The sequence below is a fragment of the Telmatherina bonti genome (assembly GCF_933228915.1).
Source record: "Telmatherina bonti genome assembly, chromosome: 18".
Classification (NCBI taxonomy): Eukaryota; Metazoa; Chordata; class Actinopteri; order Atheriniformes; family Telmatherinidae; genus Telmatherina; species Telmatherina bonti.
Genome location: NC_136616.1, coordinates 39866662 through 39886478, shown reverse-complemented (window position 1 = coordinate 39886478; position 19817 = coordinate 39866662). Strand labels below are relative to the sequence as shown.

Below are 19817 nucleotides of genomic sequence, written 5' to 3'. Positions count from 1 at the left end.
CTCTTCCTTGGGGGGTACCACAGGGCTCAGTTCTTGGCCCTCTCCTCTTCTGTATTTGCTGCCACTTGGTGCTATTTTTAGAAAGCATGGAGAACCATTTCACCTGTACGCTGATGACTGTCAGGTCTACTTCTCCTTAAAACAAAATGTCTCCCTTCAGCCTCTCCTAGATTGTCTCAGTGACATCAGAAGTAGGATGGCCCTGAACTTCTTCAGTTTTAATGAAAAAGACCGAGGTGATGCTTTTTATCCCACTGCTGCTGGTTGTACCGCCTCTTTGGACCTGTCCTTTCTGGCACCATGTGAAAAAGCCAACATTACAGATCTAGGAGTGAAAATGGATCCCTGTTTAAAGTTGGACTCACATGTAAATACTGTGGTGAAGTCCTGCTTTTTCCAGTTGAGACCACTGTCTAGACTTAAGCCCCTTTTATCGAGACGCCATCTGGAGCCATTGCTGCACACCACAACGCGCTCTTAGACCAGCGGACCAGATGCTCTTAACTGTCCCAACGACACGCTGTAAAACCAGAGGAGCCTTTTCAGTTCCAGCTCCAAACATCTGGACCGGCTCCAAACAAACATCTGGACCAGCCTCCCTCTGCAGGTTGAACAGGAGAACTCCCTCGTTGTTCTTAAAAGCCGTTTAAAAACACATTTTTATTCTTTGGCATTTTAGCCAGACTGAGTTGTCATCTGTGTCCTTGTATTTTATTTTTAACTGTTCTTTTTCATGTATATCTTGCTTTACCATTTTATTGTTATTTTATTTTCTTAAGCTGTTTTTGTTGACTTGCTGTTTCTGTACAGAACTTTGGTCAGCTGTTTGTTGTTTTTAAAGTGCTTTATAAATAAATATGGTTTGTCTAGTTTTTGCCTTTTCTATGTAGAAATACCTGAAAACCGTCACTTCTACTTCTAACAGAAACATGACAGGGAGAACATCGATGAACTTTCACAGCGCTGAGGCAGAAAGTCTCCTAAAGGTCCAGATCCACCATGACATCCCCTTCAACCCATTGATAAGATACGGACGCCGAGTCATCGGAACCAGGAGACCCAAACACTTTTCTGTTTATTAAAGACTGAAAAGTTCCAGAAAAATGAAGGAATGAAGCTGAAAATCATCAATAAATGTGATTACATGTGATCAGACAGCAGAGTTACAGAGAAGCAGCTCAGATACCAGAGTCCACATCAGACCTGGTCCAGGACACAGTCCTGGTGGAGGGTCCTGGATCAGGTTTACAGCGGTTCGGTCCAATCAGGATCATGTGTCTGCTGAGCAGGAGGCAGGTTAAGCAGCTGTTTCTACATCTGTAGGACCAGAACCAGGACCAGGAATGGAACCAGAACCAGGACCAGGGCCAAGACTGGAGCCAGGACCAGGACCAGGACCAGGACCAGAACCAGAACCAGGATCAGGACCAGGATTGGAACCAGGACTGGAACCAGAACCAGGACTGGAACCAGAGCCAGGTCTAGAACCAGAACCAGGATCCAGGCTCAGTTAGACGGAACCAGAATACGACCTGAAAAAAGAGAAAAGACAGAATGAACAGATGTAAACTGGTTCAAACTGGTCTGATGAGTTCATCCTGCAGCACACACACCTACACACTCAGTTTCTATAGTACAGTTACTAGCATGTGTACATAGTGTAGTAATTAACTAATAACTAATTAATAACGTGGTGACATAGTGTAGTAATTAACTAGTAACTAATAACTAATTAATAACGTGGTGACATAGTGTAGTAATTAACTAGTAACTAATAACTAATTAATAACGTGGTGACATAGTGTAGTAATTAACTAGTAACTAATAACTAATTAATAACGTGGTGAAATAGTGTAGTAATTAATAACTAATTAATAACGTGGTGACATAGTGTAGTAATTAACTAGTAACTAATAACTAATTAATAACTTGGTAACATAGTGTAGTAATTAACTAGTAACTAATAACTAATTAATAACGTGGTGACATAGTGTAGTAATTAACTAGTAACTAATAACTAATTAATAACGTGGTGACATAGTGTAGTAATTAACTAGTAACTAATAACTAATTAATAACGTGGTGACATAGTGTAGTAATTAACTAGTAACTAATAACTAATTAATAACGTGGTGAAATAGTGTAGTAATTAATAACTAATTAATAACGTGGTGACATAGTGTAGTAATTAACTAGTAACTAATAACTAATTAATAACGTGGTGACATAGTGTAGTAATTAACTAGTAACTAATAACTAATTAATAACGTGGTGACAGTGTAGTAATTAACTAGTAACTAATAACTAATTAATAACGTGGTGACATAGTGTAGTAATTAACTAGTAACTAATAACTAATTAATAACGTGGTGACATAGTGTAGTAATTAACTAGTAACTAATAACTAATTAATAACGTGGTGAAATAGTGTAGTAATTAACTAATAACTAATTAATAACGTGGTGACATAGTGTAGTAATTAACAAGTAATAATAACTAATTAATAACGTGGTTACATAGTGTAGTAATTAACAAGTAACTAATAACTAATTAATAACGTGGTTACATAGTGTAGTAATTAACAAGTAACTAATAACTAATTAATAACGTGGTTACATAGTGTCGTAATTAACTAGTAACTAATAAATAATTAATAACGTGGTGACATAGTGTAGTAATTAACTAATAACTAATTAATAACGTGGTGACATAGTGTAGTAATTAACTAGTAACTAATAACTAATTAATAACGTGGTGACATAGTGTAGTAATTAACTAGTAACTAATAACTAATTAATAACGTGGTGAAATAGTGTAGTAATTAACTAATAACTAATTAATAACGTGGTGACATAGTGTAGTAATTAACAAGTAATAATAACTAATTAATAACGTGGTTACATAGTGTAGTAATTAACAAGTAACTAATAACTAATTAATAACGTGGTTACATAGTGTCGTAATTAACTAGTAACTAATAAATAATTAATAACGTGGTGACATAGTGTAGTAATTAACTAATAACTAATTAATAACGTGGTGACATAGTGTAGTAATTAACTACAGTACTAACTAACGTATAACTACGTGGTGTTTTACGTTAATAAATGTGTTATAAAGGAGAAGTTGTGTGATCATTGTAATAACTGCTGGTTGGGACGTTCAGGTCTCTGATTGATCATCTGATCTGTCCAACATGGACATTAAACAGAGTCAGACCCTCCAGCTGATATCTGTTATTGATCCTGGAACTCTGCAGTGTTTCTCCTGTAGCTAATGTCTTATATTGATACTTAAGTTTCATATTAATAATTAAATTTATTAATAATAAAATAAAGACTAGAGCTGCTCCTCGGTCACACTGTTTACAAGAAAAACTGAACATTTTGACTTGATGTTTTTATTTCATGTTTTTAGAGTTTCAGAAACAGAAAACATTTTTATTGACAGTTTACCCAGTCTGAACCGGATTTAAACTGACACAAGCTTGTTTTAAACTGGTCTGTACTGGTTTTACCTGGTCTGTACTGGTTTTAAACTGGTCTGTACTGGTTTTACCTGGTCTGTACTGGTTTTACCTGGTCTGTACTGGTTTTAAACTGGTCTGTACTGGTTTTACCTGGTCTGTACTGGTTTTAAACTGGTCTGTACTGGTTTTAAACTTGTCTGTACTGGTTTTACCTGGTCTGTACTGGTTTTAAACTGGTCTGTACTGGTTTTAACTGGTCTGTACTGGTTTTAAACTGGTCTGTACTGGTTTTAAACTGGACTGTTTTAAACTGGTCTGTACTGGTTTTACCTGGTCTGTACTGGTTTTACCTGGTCTGTACTTGTTTTAAACTGGTCCGTACTGGTTTTAACTGGTCTGTACTGGTTTTACCTGGTCTGTACTGGTTTTAAACTGGTCTGTACTGGTTTTAACTGGTCTGTACTGGTTTTAACCTGGACTAACCTCGGGCCTTCCTCCTGTAGTAGATGAATCCGGCCAGAGATAAAACCAGACCCAGGATCAGTCCTGAAGCTCCGATGGCGATCTTGTTTCTCTCCGACTCAGGCATGGACGGGTCTGAGGACAGGTGTAGAACAGACAGGTGTAGAACCAGACAGGTGGAGAACCAGACAGGTGGAGAAAAGACAGGTGGAGAACAGACAGGTGGAGAACAGACAGGTGTAGAACAGACAGGTGTAGAACCAGACAGGTGTAGAACAGACAGGTGTAGAACCAGACAGGTGTGGAACAGACAGGTGGAGAACCAGACAGGTGGAGAACAGACAGGTGTGGAACAGACAGGTGTAGAACAGACAGGTGTACATCAGATAGGTGTAGAACAGACAGGTGTAGAACCAGACAGGTGTAGATCAGACAGGTGTAGAACAGACAGGTGTAGAACCAGACAGGTGTAGAACAGACAGGTGTAGAACAGACAGGTGTAGAACCAGACAGGTGTGGAACAGACAGGTGGAGAACATACAGGTGGAGAACAGACAGGTGTGGAACAGACAGGTGTAGAACAGACAGGTGTAGAACACACAAGTGTAGAACAGACAGGTGGAGAACAGACAGGTGTAGAACCAGACAGGTGTAGATCAGACAGGTGTAGAACAGACAGGTGTAGAACCAGACAGGTGTAGAACCAGACAGGTGTAGAACAGACAGGTGTAGAACCAGACAGGTGTAGATCAGACAGGTGTAGAACAGACAGGTGTAGAACCAGACAGGTGTAGAAACAGACAGGTGTAGAACAGACAGGTGTGGAACAGACAGGTGGAGAACAGACAGGTGTGGAACCAGACAGGTGTAGAACAGACAGGTGTAGAACCAGACAGGTGGAGAACAGACAGGTGGAGAAAAGACAGGTGGAGAACAGACAGGTGGAGAACAGACAGGAGTAGAACAGACAGGTGTAGAACCAGACAGGTGTAGAACAGACAGGTGTAGAACAGACAGGTGTAGAACCAGACAGGTGTGGAACAGACAGGTGTAGAACCAGACAGGTGTAGCTCAGACAGGTGTAGAACAGACAGGTGTAGAACCAGACAGGTGTAGAACAGACAGGTGTAGATCAGACAGGTGTAGAACCAGACAGGTGTAGAACAGACAGGTGTAGAACCAGACAGGTGTAGATCAGACAGGTGTAGAACCAGACAGGTGTAGAACAGACAGGTGTAGAACAGACAGGTGTAGAACAGACAGGTGTAGAACCAGACAGGTGTGGAACAGACAGGTGGAGAACATACAGGTGGAGAACAGACAGGTGTGGAACAGACAGGTGTAGAACAGACAGGTGTAGAACACACAAGTGTAGAACACACAGGTGGAGAACAGACAGGTGGAGAACAGACAGGTGTAGAACCAGACAGGTGTAGATCAGACAGGTGTAGAACAGACAGGTGTAGAACCAGACAGGTGTAGAACCAGACAGGTGTAGAACAGACAGTTGTAGAACCAGACAGGTGTAGATCAGACAGGTGTAGAACAGACAGGTGTAGAACCAGACAGGTGTAGAAACAGACAGGTGTAGAACAGACAGGTGTGGAACAGACAGGTGTAGAACACACAGGTGGAGAACACACAGGTGGAGAACAAAGAGGTGTGGAACAGACAGGTGTAGAACACACAGGTGTAGAACAGACAGGTGGAGAACCAGACAGGTGTAGAACCAGACAGGTGTAGAACAGACAGGTGGAGAACAGACAGGTGTAGAACAGACAGGTGTAGAACACACAGGTGTAGAACACACAGCTGGAGAACACACAGCTGGAGAACAAACAGGTGTGGAACAGACAGGTGTAGAACCAGACAGGTGTGGAACACACAGGTGGAGAACAGACAGGTGTGGAACCAGACAGGTGTAGAACAGACAGGTGTAGAACCAGACAGGTGGAGAACAGACAGGTGTAGAACACACAGGTGGAGAACACACAGGTGGAGAACAAACAGGTGTGGAACAGACAGGTGTAGAACCAGACAGGTGTGGAACACACAGGTGTAGAACACACAGGTGTAGAACACACAGGTGTAGAACAGACAGGTGTAGAACCAGACAGGTGTAGATCAGACAGGTGTAGAACCAGACAGGTGGAGAACAGACAGGTGTAGAACAGACAGGTGTGGAACCAGACAGGTGTACATCAGACAGGTGTAGAACAGACAGGTGTAGAAACAGACAGGTGTAGAACAGACAGGTGTAGAACCAGACAGGTGTACATCAGACAGGTGTAGAACAGACAGGTGTAGAAACAGACAGGTGTAGAACAGACAGGTGTGGAACAGACAGGTGGAGAACAGACAGGTGTGGAACCAGACAGGTGTAGAACAGACAGGTGTAGAACACACAGGTGTAGAACACACAGGTGGAGAACACACAGGTGGAGAACAAAGAGGTGTGGAACAGACAGGTGTAGAACCAGACAGGTGTGGAACACACAGGTGGAGAACAGACAGGTGTAGAACACACAGGTGTAGAACAGACAGGTGGAGAACAGACAGGTGTAGAACCAGACAGGTGGAGAACAGACAGGTGTAGAACAGACAGGTGTAGAACCAGACAGGTGTACATCAGACAGGTGTAGAACAGACAGGTGTAGAACCAGACAGGTGTACATCAGACAGGTGTAGAACAGACAGGTGTAGAACAGACAGGTGTGGAACAGACAGGTGGAGAACCAGACTGGGGCAGAACAGACAGGTGTAGAACCAGACAGGTGGAGAACAGACAGGTGTAGAACAGACAGGTGTAGAACAGACAGGTGTAGAACCAGACAGGTGGAGAACAGACAGGTGTAGAACCAGACAGGTGGAGAACAGACAGGTGTAGAACAGACAGGTGTAGAACACACAGGTGTAGAACAGACAGGTGTAGAACAGACAGGTGTAGAACACACAGGTGTGGAACCAGACAGGTGTAGAACAGACAGGTGTAGAACAGACAGGTGTAGAACAGACAGGTGTAGAACACACAGGTGTGGAACCAGACAGGTGTAGAACACACAGGTGGAGAACACACAGGTGGAGAACAAAGAGGTGTGGAACAGACAGGTGTAGAACACACAGGTGTAGAACAGACAGGTGGAGAACCAGACAGGTGTAGAACCAGACAGGTGTAGAACAGACAGGTGGAGAACAGACAGGTGTAGAACAGACAGGTGTAGAACACACAGGTGTAGAACACACAGCTGGAGAACACACAGCTGGAGAACAAACAGGTGTGGAACAGACAGGTGTAGAACCAGACAGGTGTGGAACACACAGGTGGAGAACAGACAGGTGTGGAACCAGACAGGTGTAGAACAGACAGGTGTAGAACCAGACAGGTGGAGAACAGACAGGTGTAGAACACACAGGTGGAGAACACACAGGTGGAGAACAAACAGGTGTGGTACAGACAGGTGTAGAACCAGACAGGTGTGGAACACACAGGTGTAGAACACACAGGTGTAGAACACACAGGTGTAGAACAGACAGGTGTAGAACCAGACAGGTGTAGATCAGACAGGTGTAGAACCAGACAGGTGGAGAACAGACAGGTGTAGAACAGACAGGTGTGGAACCAGACAGGTGTACATCAGACAGGTGTAGAACAGACAGGTGTAGAAACAGACAGGTGTAGAACAGACAGGTGTAGAAACAGACAGGTGTAGAACAGACAGGTGTGGAACAGACAGGTGGAGAACAGACAGGTGTGGAACCAGACAGGTGTAGAACAGACAGGTGTAGAACACACAGGTGTAGAACACACAGGTGGAGAACACACAGGTGGAGAACAAAGAGGTGTGGAACAGACAGGTGTAGAACCAGACAGGTGTGGAACACACAGGTGGAGAACAGACAGGTGTAGAACACACAGGTGTAGAACAGACAGGTGGAGAACAGACAGGTGTAGAACCAGACAGGTGGAGAACAGACAGGTGTAGAACAGACAGGTGTAGAACCAGACAGGTGTACATCAGACAGGTGTAGAACAGACAGGTGTAGAACCAGACAGGTGTACATCAGACAGGTGTAGAACAGACAGGTGTAGAACAGACAGGTGTGGAACAGACAGGTGGAGAACCAGACTGGGGCAGAACAGACAGGTGTAGAACCAGACAGGTGGAGAACAGACAGGTGTAGAACAGACAGGTGTAGAACAGACAGGTGTAGAACCAGACAGGTGGAGAACAGACAGGTGTAGAACCAGACAGGTGGAGAACAGACAGGTGTAGAACAGACAGGTGTAGAACACACAGGTGTAGAACAGACAGGTGTAGAACAGACAGGTGTAGAACACACAGGTGTGGAACCAGACAGGTGTAGAACAGACAGGTGTAGAACAGACAGGTGTAGAACAGACAGGTGTAGAACACACAGGTGTGGAACCAGACAGGTGTAGAACACACAGGTGTAGAACACACAGGTGTAGAACAGACAGGTGTAGAACAGACAGGTGTAGAACACACAGGTGTGGAACCAGACAGGTGTAGAACAGACAGGTGTAGAACAGACAGGTGTAGAACACACAGGTGTGGAACCAGACAGGTGTAGAACACACAGGTGTAGAACACACAGGTGTAGAACAGACAGGTGTAGAACACACAGGTGTGGAACCAGACAGGTGTAGAACAGACAGGTGTAGAACAGACAGGTGTAGAACACACAGGTGGAGATCAGGTTCTTACCCCAGTCGGTAATCAGAGGTTTCTTCAGACTGGCGTGTTCCACCTTACAGGAGATTTTCTCTCCTGACCTGAAAAAAAAAACATCACTGAAATTAAATCAGGTAGAAACCAGGTTAAAAACCAGACAGATATCAAGTTTTAAAAAGTAAAAACCAGGTAGAAACCATCAATGTTCTCCAGGAAGTGATGTAAACAAGAAATATTTTCCTCTTTTCTATTTTAATAAACAGATCAAGATAAAAGTCGTTGTGTCACCCAGACTGTAAAAACTGAATGTTATCTGGTTTTAATGGTTTTAATGGTTTGTAACGTTATATTGTTGTAAGATTATTAATATAATAAAAACATGTCATGTTATAAAGTGAAAAGTTTCTTTTTAATTTCAATGTTTTTACTGAATAGAATGAAAACTAAACTGCAGAACGTTACCATGGTAACGTAGAAAACAGATTCCCGTCATGTTGTCATCAGTAGAAACACATCGTTCAGTAAAAAGTCTTTAATGTGGAGGAGACGGTGTTGGATCCATGTGAGGAGGTTGGACCCTGACCCGGATCGGTCCTGACCCTGACCCGGATCGGTCCTGACCCTGACCCGGATCGGTCCTGACCCTGAACCGGATCGGTCCTGACCCTGACCGGTCCTGACCCTGACCCGGATCGGTCCTGACAGCAGACCCTGAACCGGATCGGTCCTGACAGCAGACCCTGAACCGGATCGGTCCTGACCCTGAACCGGATCGGTCCTGACCCTGACCCGGATCAGTCCTGACCCTGAACCGGATCGGTCCAGACCCTGACCCTGACCGGTCCTGACCCTGAACTGGATCGGTCCTGACCCTGACCCGGATCGGTCCTGACCCTGACCCGGATCGGTCCTGACCCTGACCCGGATCGGTCCTGACCCTGACCCGGATCAGTCCTGACCCTGAACCGGATCGGTCCAGACCCTGACCCTGACCGGTCCTGACCCTGAACTGGATCGGTCCTGACCCTGACCCGGATCGGTCCTGACCCTGAACCGGATCGGTCCTGACCCTGACCCGGATCGGTCCTGACCCTGAACTGGATCGGTCCTGACCCTGACCCGGATCGGTCCTGACCCTGACCCGGATCGGTCCTGACAGCGGACCATGAACCGGATCGGTCCTGACCCTGACCCTGACCGGTCCTGACCCTGAACCGGATCGGTCCTGACCCTGAACCGGATCGGTCCTGACAGCGGACCCTGAACCGGATCGGTCCTGACAGCGGACCCTGACCCGGATCGGTCCTGACCCTGAACCGGATCGGTCCTGACCCTGAACCGGATCGGTCCTGACGGCGGACCCTATGATACACCTGGTCCACTCTGAGACTCCGGTCCACCTGACAGGTTCTGGGTCGGCTTGCAGACAGACCATCCAGCAGCCAATCAGAAAGCGGCGTCTGACGACCACAATACGGTTACATGATGTGTTTCATCTGGAAATTATGATTCAGGATCTGATAATTCCTTATTAACATATTCTCCTCCGAGTTTACCTGGAAAATAATTCCACATGAAACACGTTTCTACATATTTCATGTCCAGGTTTATTTATAGAGCAAGTTTTCTACAGTAGGAGCCCAAAATACTGGACAATAAAACAACAAACAACAACAGTAAACATAAATAAGACCTGGAATTAAAATAAAACTAGAATAAAGTTAAAAAGGAAAAGTTCAGATCGGATCCGACACAAAGTGGGTTTTAGGTTCAGACTTGGATCAGAGACAGACTGGGCGGAGCCTGTTTAGAGGAAGCGTTCTGATTGGACAGAGGGAGCATGTGATGTATGACGTCTACCAGAAATAAGTTGTCTCCCTGCTCCACGTCTTTTCAGTCCGAACTTATAAAACTAGACAATAAGAACCGGTTCCAGTCCAGCTGTTTTTCAGGCGGTCTGGTTTCTTCAGCCCAACTGGACCGGTCTGGACCTGGTATGAACAGCCCAACCGGGCCGGTCTGGACCTGGTATGATCAGCCCAACCGGGCCGGTCTGGACCTGGTGTGATCAGCCCAACCGGACCGGTCTGGACCTGGTGTGAACAGCCCAACCGGGCCGGTCTGGACCTGGTATGATCAGCCCAACCGGACCGGTCTGGACCTGGTATGATCAGCCCAACCGGACCGGTCTGGACCTGGTATGAACAGCCCAACCGGACCGGTCTGGACCTGGTATGATCAGCCCAACCGGACCGGTCTGGACCTGGTATGAACAGCCCAACCGGACCGGTCTGGACCTGGTATGATCAGCCCAACCGGGCCGGTCTGGACCTGGTATGATCAGCCCAACCGGGCCGGTCTGGACCTGGTATGATAGCCCAACCGGGCCGGTCTGGACCTGGTATGAACAGCCCAACCGGGCCGGTCTGGACCTGGTATGAACAGCCCAACCGGGCCGGTCTGGACCTGGTATGATCAGCCCAACCGGACCGGTCTGGACCTGGTATGAACAGCCCAACCGGACCGGTCTGGACCTGGTATGATCAGCCCAACCGGGCCGGTCTGGACCTGGTATGATCAGCCCAACCGGGCCGGTCTGGACCTGGTATGAACAGCCCAACCGGGCCGGTCTGGACCTGGTATGAACAGCCCAACCGGGCCGGTCTGGACCTGGTACGAACAGCCCAACCGGGCCGGTCTGGACCTGGTACGAACAGCCCAACCGGGCCGGTCTGGACCTGGTACGATCAGCCCAACCGGACCGGTCTGGACCTGGTACGAACAGCCCAACCGGGCCGGTCTGGACCTGGTACGATCAGCCCAACCGGGCCGGTCTGGACCTGGTACGAACAGCCCAACCGGACCGGTCTGGACCTGGTACGAACAGCCCAACCGGGCCGGTCTGGACCTGGTACGAACAGCCCAACCGGGCCGGTCTGGACCTGGTATGAACAAAAGTAGACGATGTAAAACTGAAGATAAATCTCTGCTCCAGTATTACTTCATATAATTTACATAAACTCCAAGTTTCTGTGGAGAGAACAAAGCTGCAGGGATGTTCTGGATCGGCCAATCAGGACCGGTGTAGCTACCGTTTCCATGGTTACCTGTTAAATACAGACTGGAGTGTTTTTATTATTGAGAGGATTTTACTGATCAGCAGTTATTGAACGGGATGCTGTGTTTCTGCTTTCAGACCAATCAGCTTCATTTCTGATGGAAATCCTGATTATTTCCTGATAGACGATCAATATCTCTTCTGATTTCCTCCTTTCTCTCAGTCTTTTCTATGTGAAACATTTTAATGTCCAATTTCCACACCGTTTCTCTGGTTTTATTCTTCTTCGTTGGTGTCGCTGTTTCCTGGTTCTCCAGATCTGGACTCACCTGGGCGTGTACTCCAGGTGGGACTGGATCTGGACTCACCTGGGCGTGTACTCCAGGTGGACTGGATCTGGACTCACCTGGGCGTGTAGTCCAGGTGGGACTGGATCTGGACTCACCTGGGCGTGTACTCCAGGTGGGATTGGATCTGGACTCACCTGGGCGTGTACTCCAGGTGGACTGGATCTGGACTCACCTGGGCGTGTAGTCCAGGTGGGACTGGATCTGGACTCACCTGGGCGTGTACTCCAGGTGGGACTGGATCTGGACTCACCTGGGCGTGTACTCCAGGTGGACTGGATCTGGACTCACCTGGGCGTGTACTCCAGGTGGGATTGGATCTGGACTCACCTGGGCGTGTACTCCAGGTGGGATTGGATCTGGACTCACCTGGGCGTGTACTCCAGGTGGACTGGATCTGGACTCACCTGGGCGTGTACTCCAGGTGGGACTGGATCTGGACTCACCTGGGCGTGTACTCCAGGTGGGACTGGATCTGGACTCACCTGGGCGTGTACTCCAGGTGGGACTGGATCTGGACTCACCTGGGCGTGTACTCCAGGTGGGACTGGATCTGGACTCACCTGGGCGTGTACTCCAGGTGGGAGTGGATCTGGACTCACCTGGGCGTGTACTCCAGGTGGGAGTGGATCTGGACTCACCTGGGCGTGTACTCCAGGTGGACTGGATCTGGACTCACCTGGGCGTGTACTCCAGGTGGGAGTGGATCTGGACTCACCTGGGCGTGTACTCCAGGTGGGAGTGGATCTGGACTCACCTGGGCGTGTACTCCAGGTGGACTGGATCTGGACTCACCTGGGCGTGTACTCCAGGTGGGAGTGGATCTGGACTCACCTGGGCGTGTACTCCAGGTGGACTGGATCTGGACTCACCTGGGCGTGTACTCCAGGTGGGACTGGATCTGGACTCACCTGGGCGTGTACTCCAGGTGGGACTGGATCTGGTAGTACCAATCACCATCGGCCATCTCGTCGGTGGAAGTGACATCATGGGTGACTTCCTGTCCGTCTCTGATCCAGCTGACTCTGATGTTTTTGGGGTAGAAGTCGTAGACTCTGCAGACCAGCATGGAGGGATGGTGACCAGCAGGGGGCGTAGTGGAGTACAGCCTGACGTAGGGTTCAACTAGAGGGAGGTTATTGATTAATAATATATGATCAGTGATATAGAATCAATATGAACACAAATGAGAATAAATATTTCATGGTTTAGTTTGATGTTTATTCATGAAGAACTTGTTCAGTAATCATTTATAAATGTTTCTGAAATATTGATTCTGACAAGTGATAATAAATAAATCTGAATTTATTAAAATGATTCATTTAAATTAAGGCAGCTTTAATAAACTTAATGAACTTTAATAAAAACAAAAATTAACTTAAAGAAAAACTTCATTTATCATCTGATTTGCATCATATTGATGATCCACTGTCAGAATGTAAACATGAAATATATTAATCATTAATCATCAGTATCAGCTGTTATTGATCACTGAAGACCTGCAGTTCCTGCATGTGACCAGCAGGGGGAGACAGAGACCAGGTTACACTTCTGATCATGTTATCGATCATTCTGATCGTTTCTGATAGAAAATAAATCAGAACAGCAGCTGATCTGATGATGATGATGATGATGATGATGAGACACTCACCTGATTTAGTCAGAGCAACCTGGTAGTCTAAACCAATGTTGTTGTGGCAGTACGTCTCCTTCTGAGCTTTCAAACCGCTGATGTATGAAGTATCGCTGTTCCAGTAATTAGCCTGTTTCACTCCCCACTCCGTGTATCCGACAAACTTCCCCAAACTGCTGGTGAAGCGGACGAGTTCCAGCTTGTTGTAGTAATTAGACCTGATGAACTCGATGTCGTTCAGCTCCGTGGAGTTAAACACACAACGATCCACATCATATTCCCTAAATCCATCTGAAACATATTTATTATTGATCACTGATCACAGTATTGATTCTGCACAAACAGCGTGTATTTACCACAAACCAGGATATTGATCAGTGAATTCATTTTCTACATCAGCATATTGATCAGTGATTGGTGTATCGGTTTGTTTATCATTTAATGTATTGATCAGTAATTAGTAAATGATAAAGTGGTATTGATTAAATCTTGTATTGAAAATGACAGATTAAAAACAAAATGCAGCTCATATTGATCAGAGTTTTAACCAAACATAAGTCAGTAATGTATGTATTGATCAGTGATCAGTAAGTGATCAATAGTAAAAGTGTGTATTGATGAGAGTATTGATCGTACCTGCTGGGCAGAAGGTGATGAAGAGGAGGGTGAGGCAGAGGAAGGATGAAGCCATGTCTCTGAGTTCAGACTCAAACTGATCCGGTCTGGAGGAAACTTTCTGTAAAAACCAGAGCGGAGTCACGTGACCGCAGTCACCTGTTGCTGGGTAGACCAAGCTGCTGGAGGAGCTGCTAGACGAGACACACACACACACACACACACACACACACACACTATACACACACACAGCTGCTGGAGGACGGTGGACGAGACACACACACACACACACTATACACACACACAGCTGCTGGAGGACGATGGACGAGACACACACACACACACTATACACACACACACACACTATACACACACTATACACACACACAGCTGCTGGAGGACGATGGACGACACACACATTATACACACACTGAGTGTGAGACTGAAGGTAAATCAATAAACTGATGTTAACACAGAATCAATCTGATCATCTGTGATCAGTTTCATTCTCTCCAGACTTATAATCAATATGATCAATAAGTTCTATTTCCTGTGACGTCATCATGTAAATCTGTACCTGCAGTGAACTCAGAGTGACAGATGATCAGATTATTGATCAGCAGCTGAGTCTCCGCTGCTGGCTGGCTCTACCTGGACACTGATGACGTCACGGCGTGTCTGCTTTCTGATTGGCTGCTGAGTCAGTAAAGTAGAGCTGCTGCAGGACTTTCTGTCAGTCTGCAGGATGATGAAGATGAAGCTGCTCCTCTTCCTCTGCGGGGTCGTCTGCGTCTCTGCTGACGGTGGGTTCTACCTGGACACACACACACACACACACACACACACACACACACACATATATATATATATATATATATATATATATACATATATATATACACACACACATATACATATACATATATGTATATATACACACACACACACAGATACAAACAAACAAGTTGATAAACAACAACCAGCAGACATGAGGTAATAATGATTCTATGTGTTGCAGTTCTACATGAGGTAATAATGATTCTATGTGTTGCAGTTCTACATGAGGTAATAATGATTCTATGTGTTGCAGTTCTACATGAGGACATTGGTATCGGTGGATGTTCAGAGTCAGATGGAGAGGACATGTACGGTCTGGATGGAGAAGAGGTTTGGTACGCTGACTTCCAGCAGAAGAAGGGAATCGATCCTCTGCCTCCTTTTGTAGATCATTTCACCTACCAAGAAGGAACTTATGAAACAGCTGTGGCGGATCAACAGACCTGCAGATACAACCTGGGGATCGATCAGAAAGCCTTGAAGGATATTCCTCTGATAAACGGTAAACTCTTCATCTCTCCTCCTCTTCCTCACCCTCACTCCATCACACAGTCTGGGTCCTGGTCCAGTCTGGGTCCTGGTCCAGTCTGAGTCCTGGTCCAGACTGAGTCCTGGTCCAGTCTGAGTCCTGGTCCAGACTGAGACCTGGTCCAGTCTGGGTCCTGGTCCAGTCTGAGTCCTGGTCCAGTCTGAGTCCTGGTCCAGACTGAGACCTGGTCCAGTCTGAGTCCTGGTCCAGTCTGAGTCCTGGTCCAGACTGAGACCTGGTCCAGTCTGAGTCCTGGTCCAGTCTGAGTCCTGGTCCAGTCTGGGTCCTGGTCCAGTCTGGGTCCTGGTCCAGTCTGAGTCCTGGTCCAGTCTGAGACCTGGTCCAGACTGAGACCTGGTCCAGTCTGAGTCCTGGTCCAGTCTGAGACCTGGTCCAGACTGGGTCCTGGTCCAGTCTGGGTCCTGGTCCAGTCTGAGACCTGGTCCAGACTGGGTCCTGGTCCAGTCTGGGTCCTGGTCCAGTCTGAGTCCTGCTCCAGTCTGAGACCTGCTCCAGTCTGAGTCCTGGTCCAGTCTGAGACCTGGTCCAGACTGAGACCTGGTCCAGTCTGAGACCTGGTCCAGACTGGGTCCTGGTCCAGTCTGGGTCCTGGTCCAGTCTGAGACCTGGTCCAGACTGGGTCCTGGTCCAGTCTGGGTCCTGGTCCAGTCTGAGTCCTGCTCCAGTCTGAGACCTGCTCCAGTCTGAGTCCTGGTCCAGTCTGAGACCTGGTCCAGTCTGGGTCCTGGTCCAGTCTGAGACCTGGTCCAGTCTGAGACCTGGTCCAGACTGAGTCCTGGTCCAGTCTGAGTCCTGGTCCAGCAGGACAGGAAGAGTCCAGTCTAAACACCTGGATGTCTGATTACTTCCCTCTCCTCCAGAATCACTGACCCAGAACCAGCTGATCAGAACCAGAGTCCTGAAGCAGCTGGTCTGGAATCAGATGAAATGAATGTTAAATAGTCAGTGAAACACTTTGGCTGGAAACCAGGTCCAGTAAATGATTGGTTCTGAACATAAAACCCAGAAAGGTCCCTCAACCCGGTTTCTGTGTCCTCAGATCCTCCATCCAGCCTGGTCATCTACAGCAGAGACGATGTGGTTCTGGGGGAGAAGAACTCTCTGATCTGCCACGTCTCTGGTTTCTATCCGGCTCCCGTCAACGTGTCCTGGACCAGGAACGGAGACCCGGTGACGGACGGAACCAGGATCAACGTCCCCTACCCCAACAGAGACGGGACCTTCACCCAGATCTCCAGACTGGACTTCGTCCCGCAGCAGGGAGACATCTACAGCTGTTCAGTCCAACATCTGGCCCTGACAGAACCGCTGACCCGGATCTGGGGTAAGAACTGCTGCAGACCCGGTAGACAGGGAGCCGGACCGGGTCCAGAGACAGGGAACTGGACCGGGTCCAGAGACAGGAAACTGGACCGGGTCCACACAGACAGGGAGCCGGACCGGGTCCAGAGACAGGGAACCGGACCGGCTTTACAGACAGGGAACCGGACCAGGTCTACAGACGGGGAACTGGACCGGGTCCAGAGACAGGGAGCCGGACCGGGTCCACAGACAGGGAACTGGACCGGGTCCACAGACAGGGAACTGGACCGGGTCCACACAGACAGGGAGCCGGACCGGGTCCACAGACAGGGAACTGGACCGGGTCCACACAGACAGGGAGCCGGACCGGGTCCACAGACGGGGAACCGGACCGGGTCCAGAGACAGGAAACTGGACCGGGTCCACACAGACAGGGAGCCGGACCGGGTCCAGAGACGGGGAACCGGACCGGCTTTACAGACAGGGAACCGGACCGGGTCCAGAGACGGGGAACCGGACCTGGTCCAGAGACAGGGAACCGGACCGGCTTTACAGACAGGGAGCCGGACCGGGTCCACAGACGGGGAACCGGACCGGGTCCAGAGACAGGAAACTGGACCGGGTCCACACAGACAGGGAGCCGGACCGGGTCCAGAGACGGGGAACCGGACCGGCTTTACAGACAGGGAACCGGACCGGGTCCAGAGACGGGGAACCGGACCTGGTCCAGAGACAGGGAACCGGACCGGCTTTACAGACAGGGAACCGGACCTGGTCCAGAGACAGGGAACCGGACCGGGTCCACACAGACAGGGAGCCAGACCGGGTCCAGAGACGGGGAACCGGACCGGCTTTACAGACAGCGAACCGGACCGGGTCCAGAGACGGGGAACCGGACCTGGTCCAGAGACAGGGAACCGGACCGGCTTTACAGACAGGGAACCGGACCTGGTCCAGAGACAGGGAACCGGACCGGGTCCACACAGACAGGGAGCCAGACCGGGTCCAGAGACGGGGAACCGGACCGGCTTTACAGACAGCGAACCGGACCGGGTCCAGAGACAGGGAACCGGACCGGGTCCAGAGACAGGGAACCAGACTGGGTCCACAGACGGGGAACTGGACCGGGTCCAGAGACGGGGAACCGGACCGGGTCCAGAGACAGTTCTGAGAAAGTTTTTATATTTACATATAAAGTATTTCTGTCCAGGTTTTAGTGGAAACATCTCAGGATGTAAAACTGGTTTTAATGGGAACTGGATCTGAATAAAACTACAAACCAGGACCTGATCCCAGTCTGAGGGAGACTCCTGCAGACTGGTGACCAGACCAGGACCAGGTCTGACATCCTGGTCCTGGTCTGATGATCTGAGACCAGCTGGTAGGAAGCAGCCAATCCTGGTCCAGGAACATCGCAGCCAGCCAATCACAGAGCAGACAGCAGCAGCCAGCCAATCACAGAGCAGACAGTAGCAGCCAGCCAATCACAGCGCAGACAGTAGCAGCCAGCCAATCACAGCGCAGACAGTAGCAGCCAGCCAATCACAGCGCAGACAGTAGCAGCCAGCCAATCACAGCGCAGACAGTAGCAGACAGCCAATCACAGAGCAGACAGTAGCAGACAGCCAATCACAGCGCAGACAGCAGCAGACAGCCAATCACAGAGCAGACAGCAGCAGACAGCCAATCACAGAGCAGACAGTAGCAGCCAGACAATCACAGAGCAGACAGCAGCAGACAGCCAATCACAGAGCAGACAGCAGCAGACAGCCAATCACAGAGCAGACAGCAGCAGCCAGACAATCACAGAGCAGACAGCAGCAGAGGTCCAGACAGCAACCAGTCCTCTGGACAGGATCACACAGAGACCACCAGTCATAAAATAAACTTTATTTACACTCTGAACAGACACAGTCCACATCATCAGAGACTAAACTGGTCTAGGACCAGGTCCAGGTCCAGGTCCAGGTCCAGGACCATGTGGACTCTGATGTCTCTGTTCTCTCTGCAGACGTGGAGAAGACCCAGCCCGGCATCGGACCAGCGGTTTTCTGTGGACTGGGTCTGACGGTGGGACTCCTGGGCGTGGCGGCCGGAACCTTCTTCCTCATCAAAGGGAACGAGTGCAGCTGATTGGCCGGCAGCGATGATGTCATGTCTCCTTGTTTAGCTCAGGAAGCTGCTGATGGTCTCATTTATAACCTCCATCATGTCTGCTGGAGATCCTCCTGACCCTGATACACCTCTCACACACACACACACACACACACACACACACACACACACACAGAAAACGACACATTTACACACATGTAACACGATCAGTGGGAACATCTGGAAGTTATTCATGTTTTATCCTGTAGATTTATTTCTTCTTTCATTATTAAACTTCATCATGTGGAACAAAACGTTCGTCCTGATGGCTTTTATTGTGGGAACTTAGATGTTTTATTTTGAAAAACAGGAAGTAAATCAGACTTGAAGGGACAGGCTGAAGCTTTGCGTGTGAGGAATGATGGAGGATTTCTGGGGTCTCTATGCATCTCAGGAGCCAAAACTTTTACAGTGTAATTCTATGAGAGTCAGATGGATATATTTAATACCTAAACCAGCTCAGTGGAAGAGGAACACTGTTAGAGTAAGACTGAATCTATTTTCAACAACATTATTATAACTAAGAGGCTGAACTATAGCTGATGAAGACATGGACAGACTGATGATCTGGTCGCCAAACGTATTGTTAATGCTGAACAGTGACTGTGAGGAAAACTAGGAGGCCGAGCAGCAGACCTGAATGATAAGAAGTCTGTGTTCCAACAAGTCAGAAACTCCCACTGAGGACTCCCTTCC

General features: G+C 48.1%; 2 protein-coding genes across 3 annotated transcripts; one reads left to right on the top strand and one right to left on the bottom strand.

Annotated features, from left to right (window-relative positions):
• Nucleotides 1-1058: 1058 nt before the first annotated feature.
• LOC306768892 (H-2 class II histocompatibility antigen, E-S beta chain) lies at nt 1059-14364 on the bottom strand (the record flags this gene model as incomplete). 2 transcript variants are annotated; one of them, XM_079257360.1, is made up of 6 exons in its annotated part: nt 14300-14364; nt 13682-13954; nt 12942-13155; nt 8659-8726; nt 3953-4066; nt 1059-1532 (listed from the first exon to the last, which is right to left on the bottom strand). In XM_079257360.1, the coding sequence occupies exons 1-6, from the start codon at nt 14352-14354 to the stop codon at nt 1507-1509; spliced, it is 750 nt and encodes a 249-aa protein (XP_079113486.1). In that variant the 5' UTR covers nt 14355-14364. The 2 variants fall into 2 exon arrangements, with proteins under 2 accessions (XP_079113486.1, XP_079113487.1); XM_079257361.1 differs by lacking the exon at nt 1059-1532 and having other exon boundaries at nt 3948-4066.
• A 658-nt stretch (nt 14365-15022) lies between these two features.
• Nucleotides 15023-19369, top strand: LOC306769119 (H-2 class II histocompatibility antigen, A-U alpha chain-like). Its single transcript, XM_079257668.1, has 4 exons — nt 15023-15081; nt 15369-15617; nt 16705-16989; nt 18979-19369. The coding sequence occupies exons 1-4, from the start codon at nt 15024-15026 to the stop codon at nt 19098-19100; spliced, it is 714 nt and encodes a 237-aa protein (XP_079113794.1). The 5' UTR covers nt 15023; the 3' UTR covers nt 19101-19369.
• Nucleotides 19370-19817: the final 448 nt, after the last annotated feature.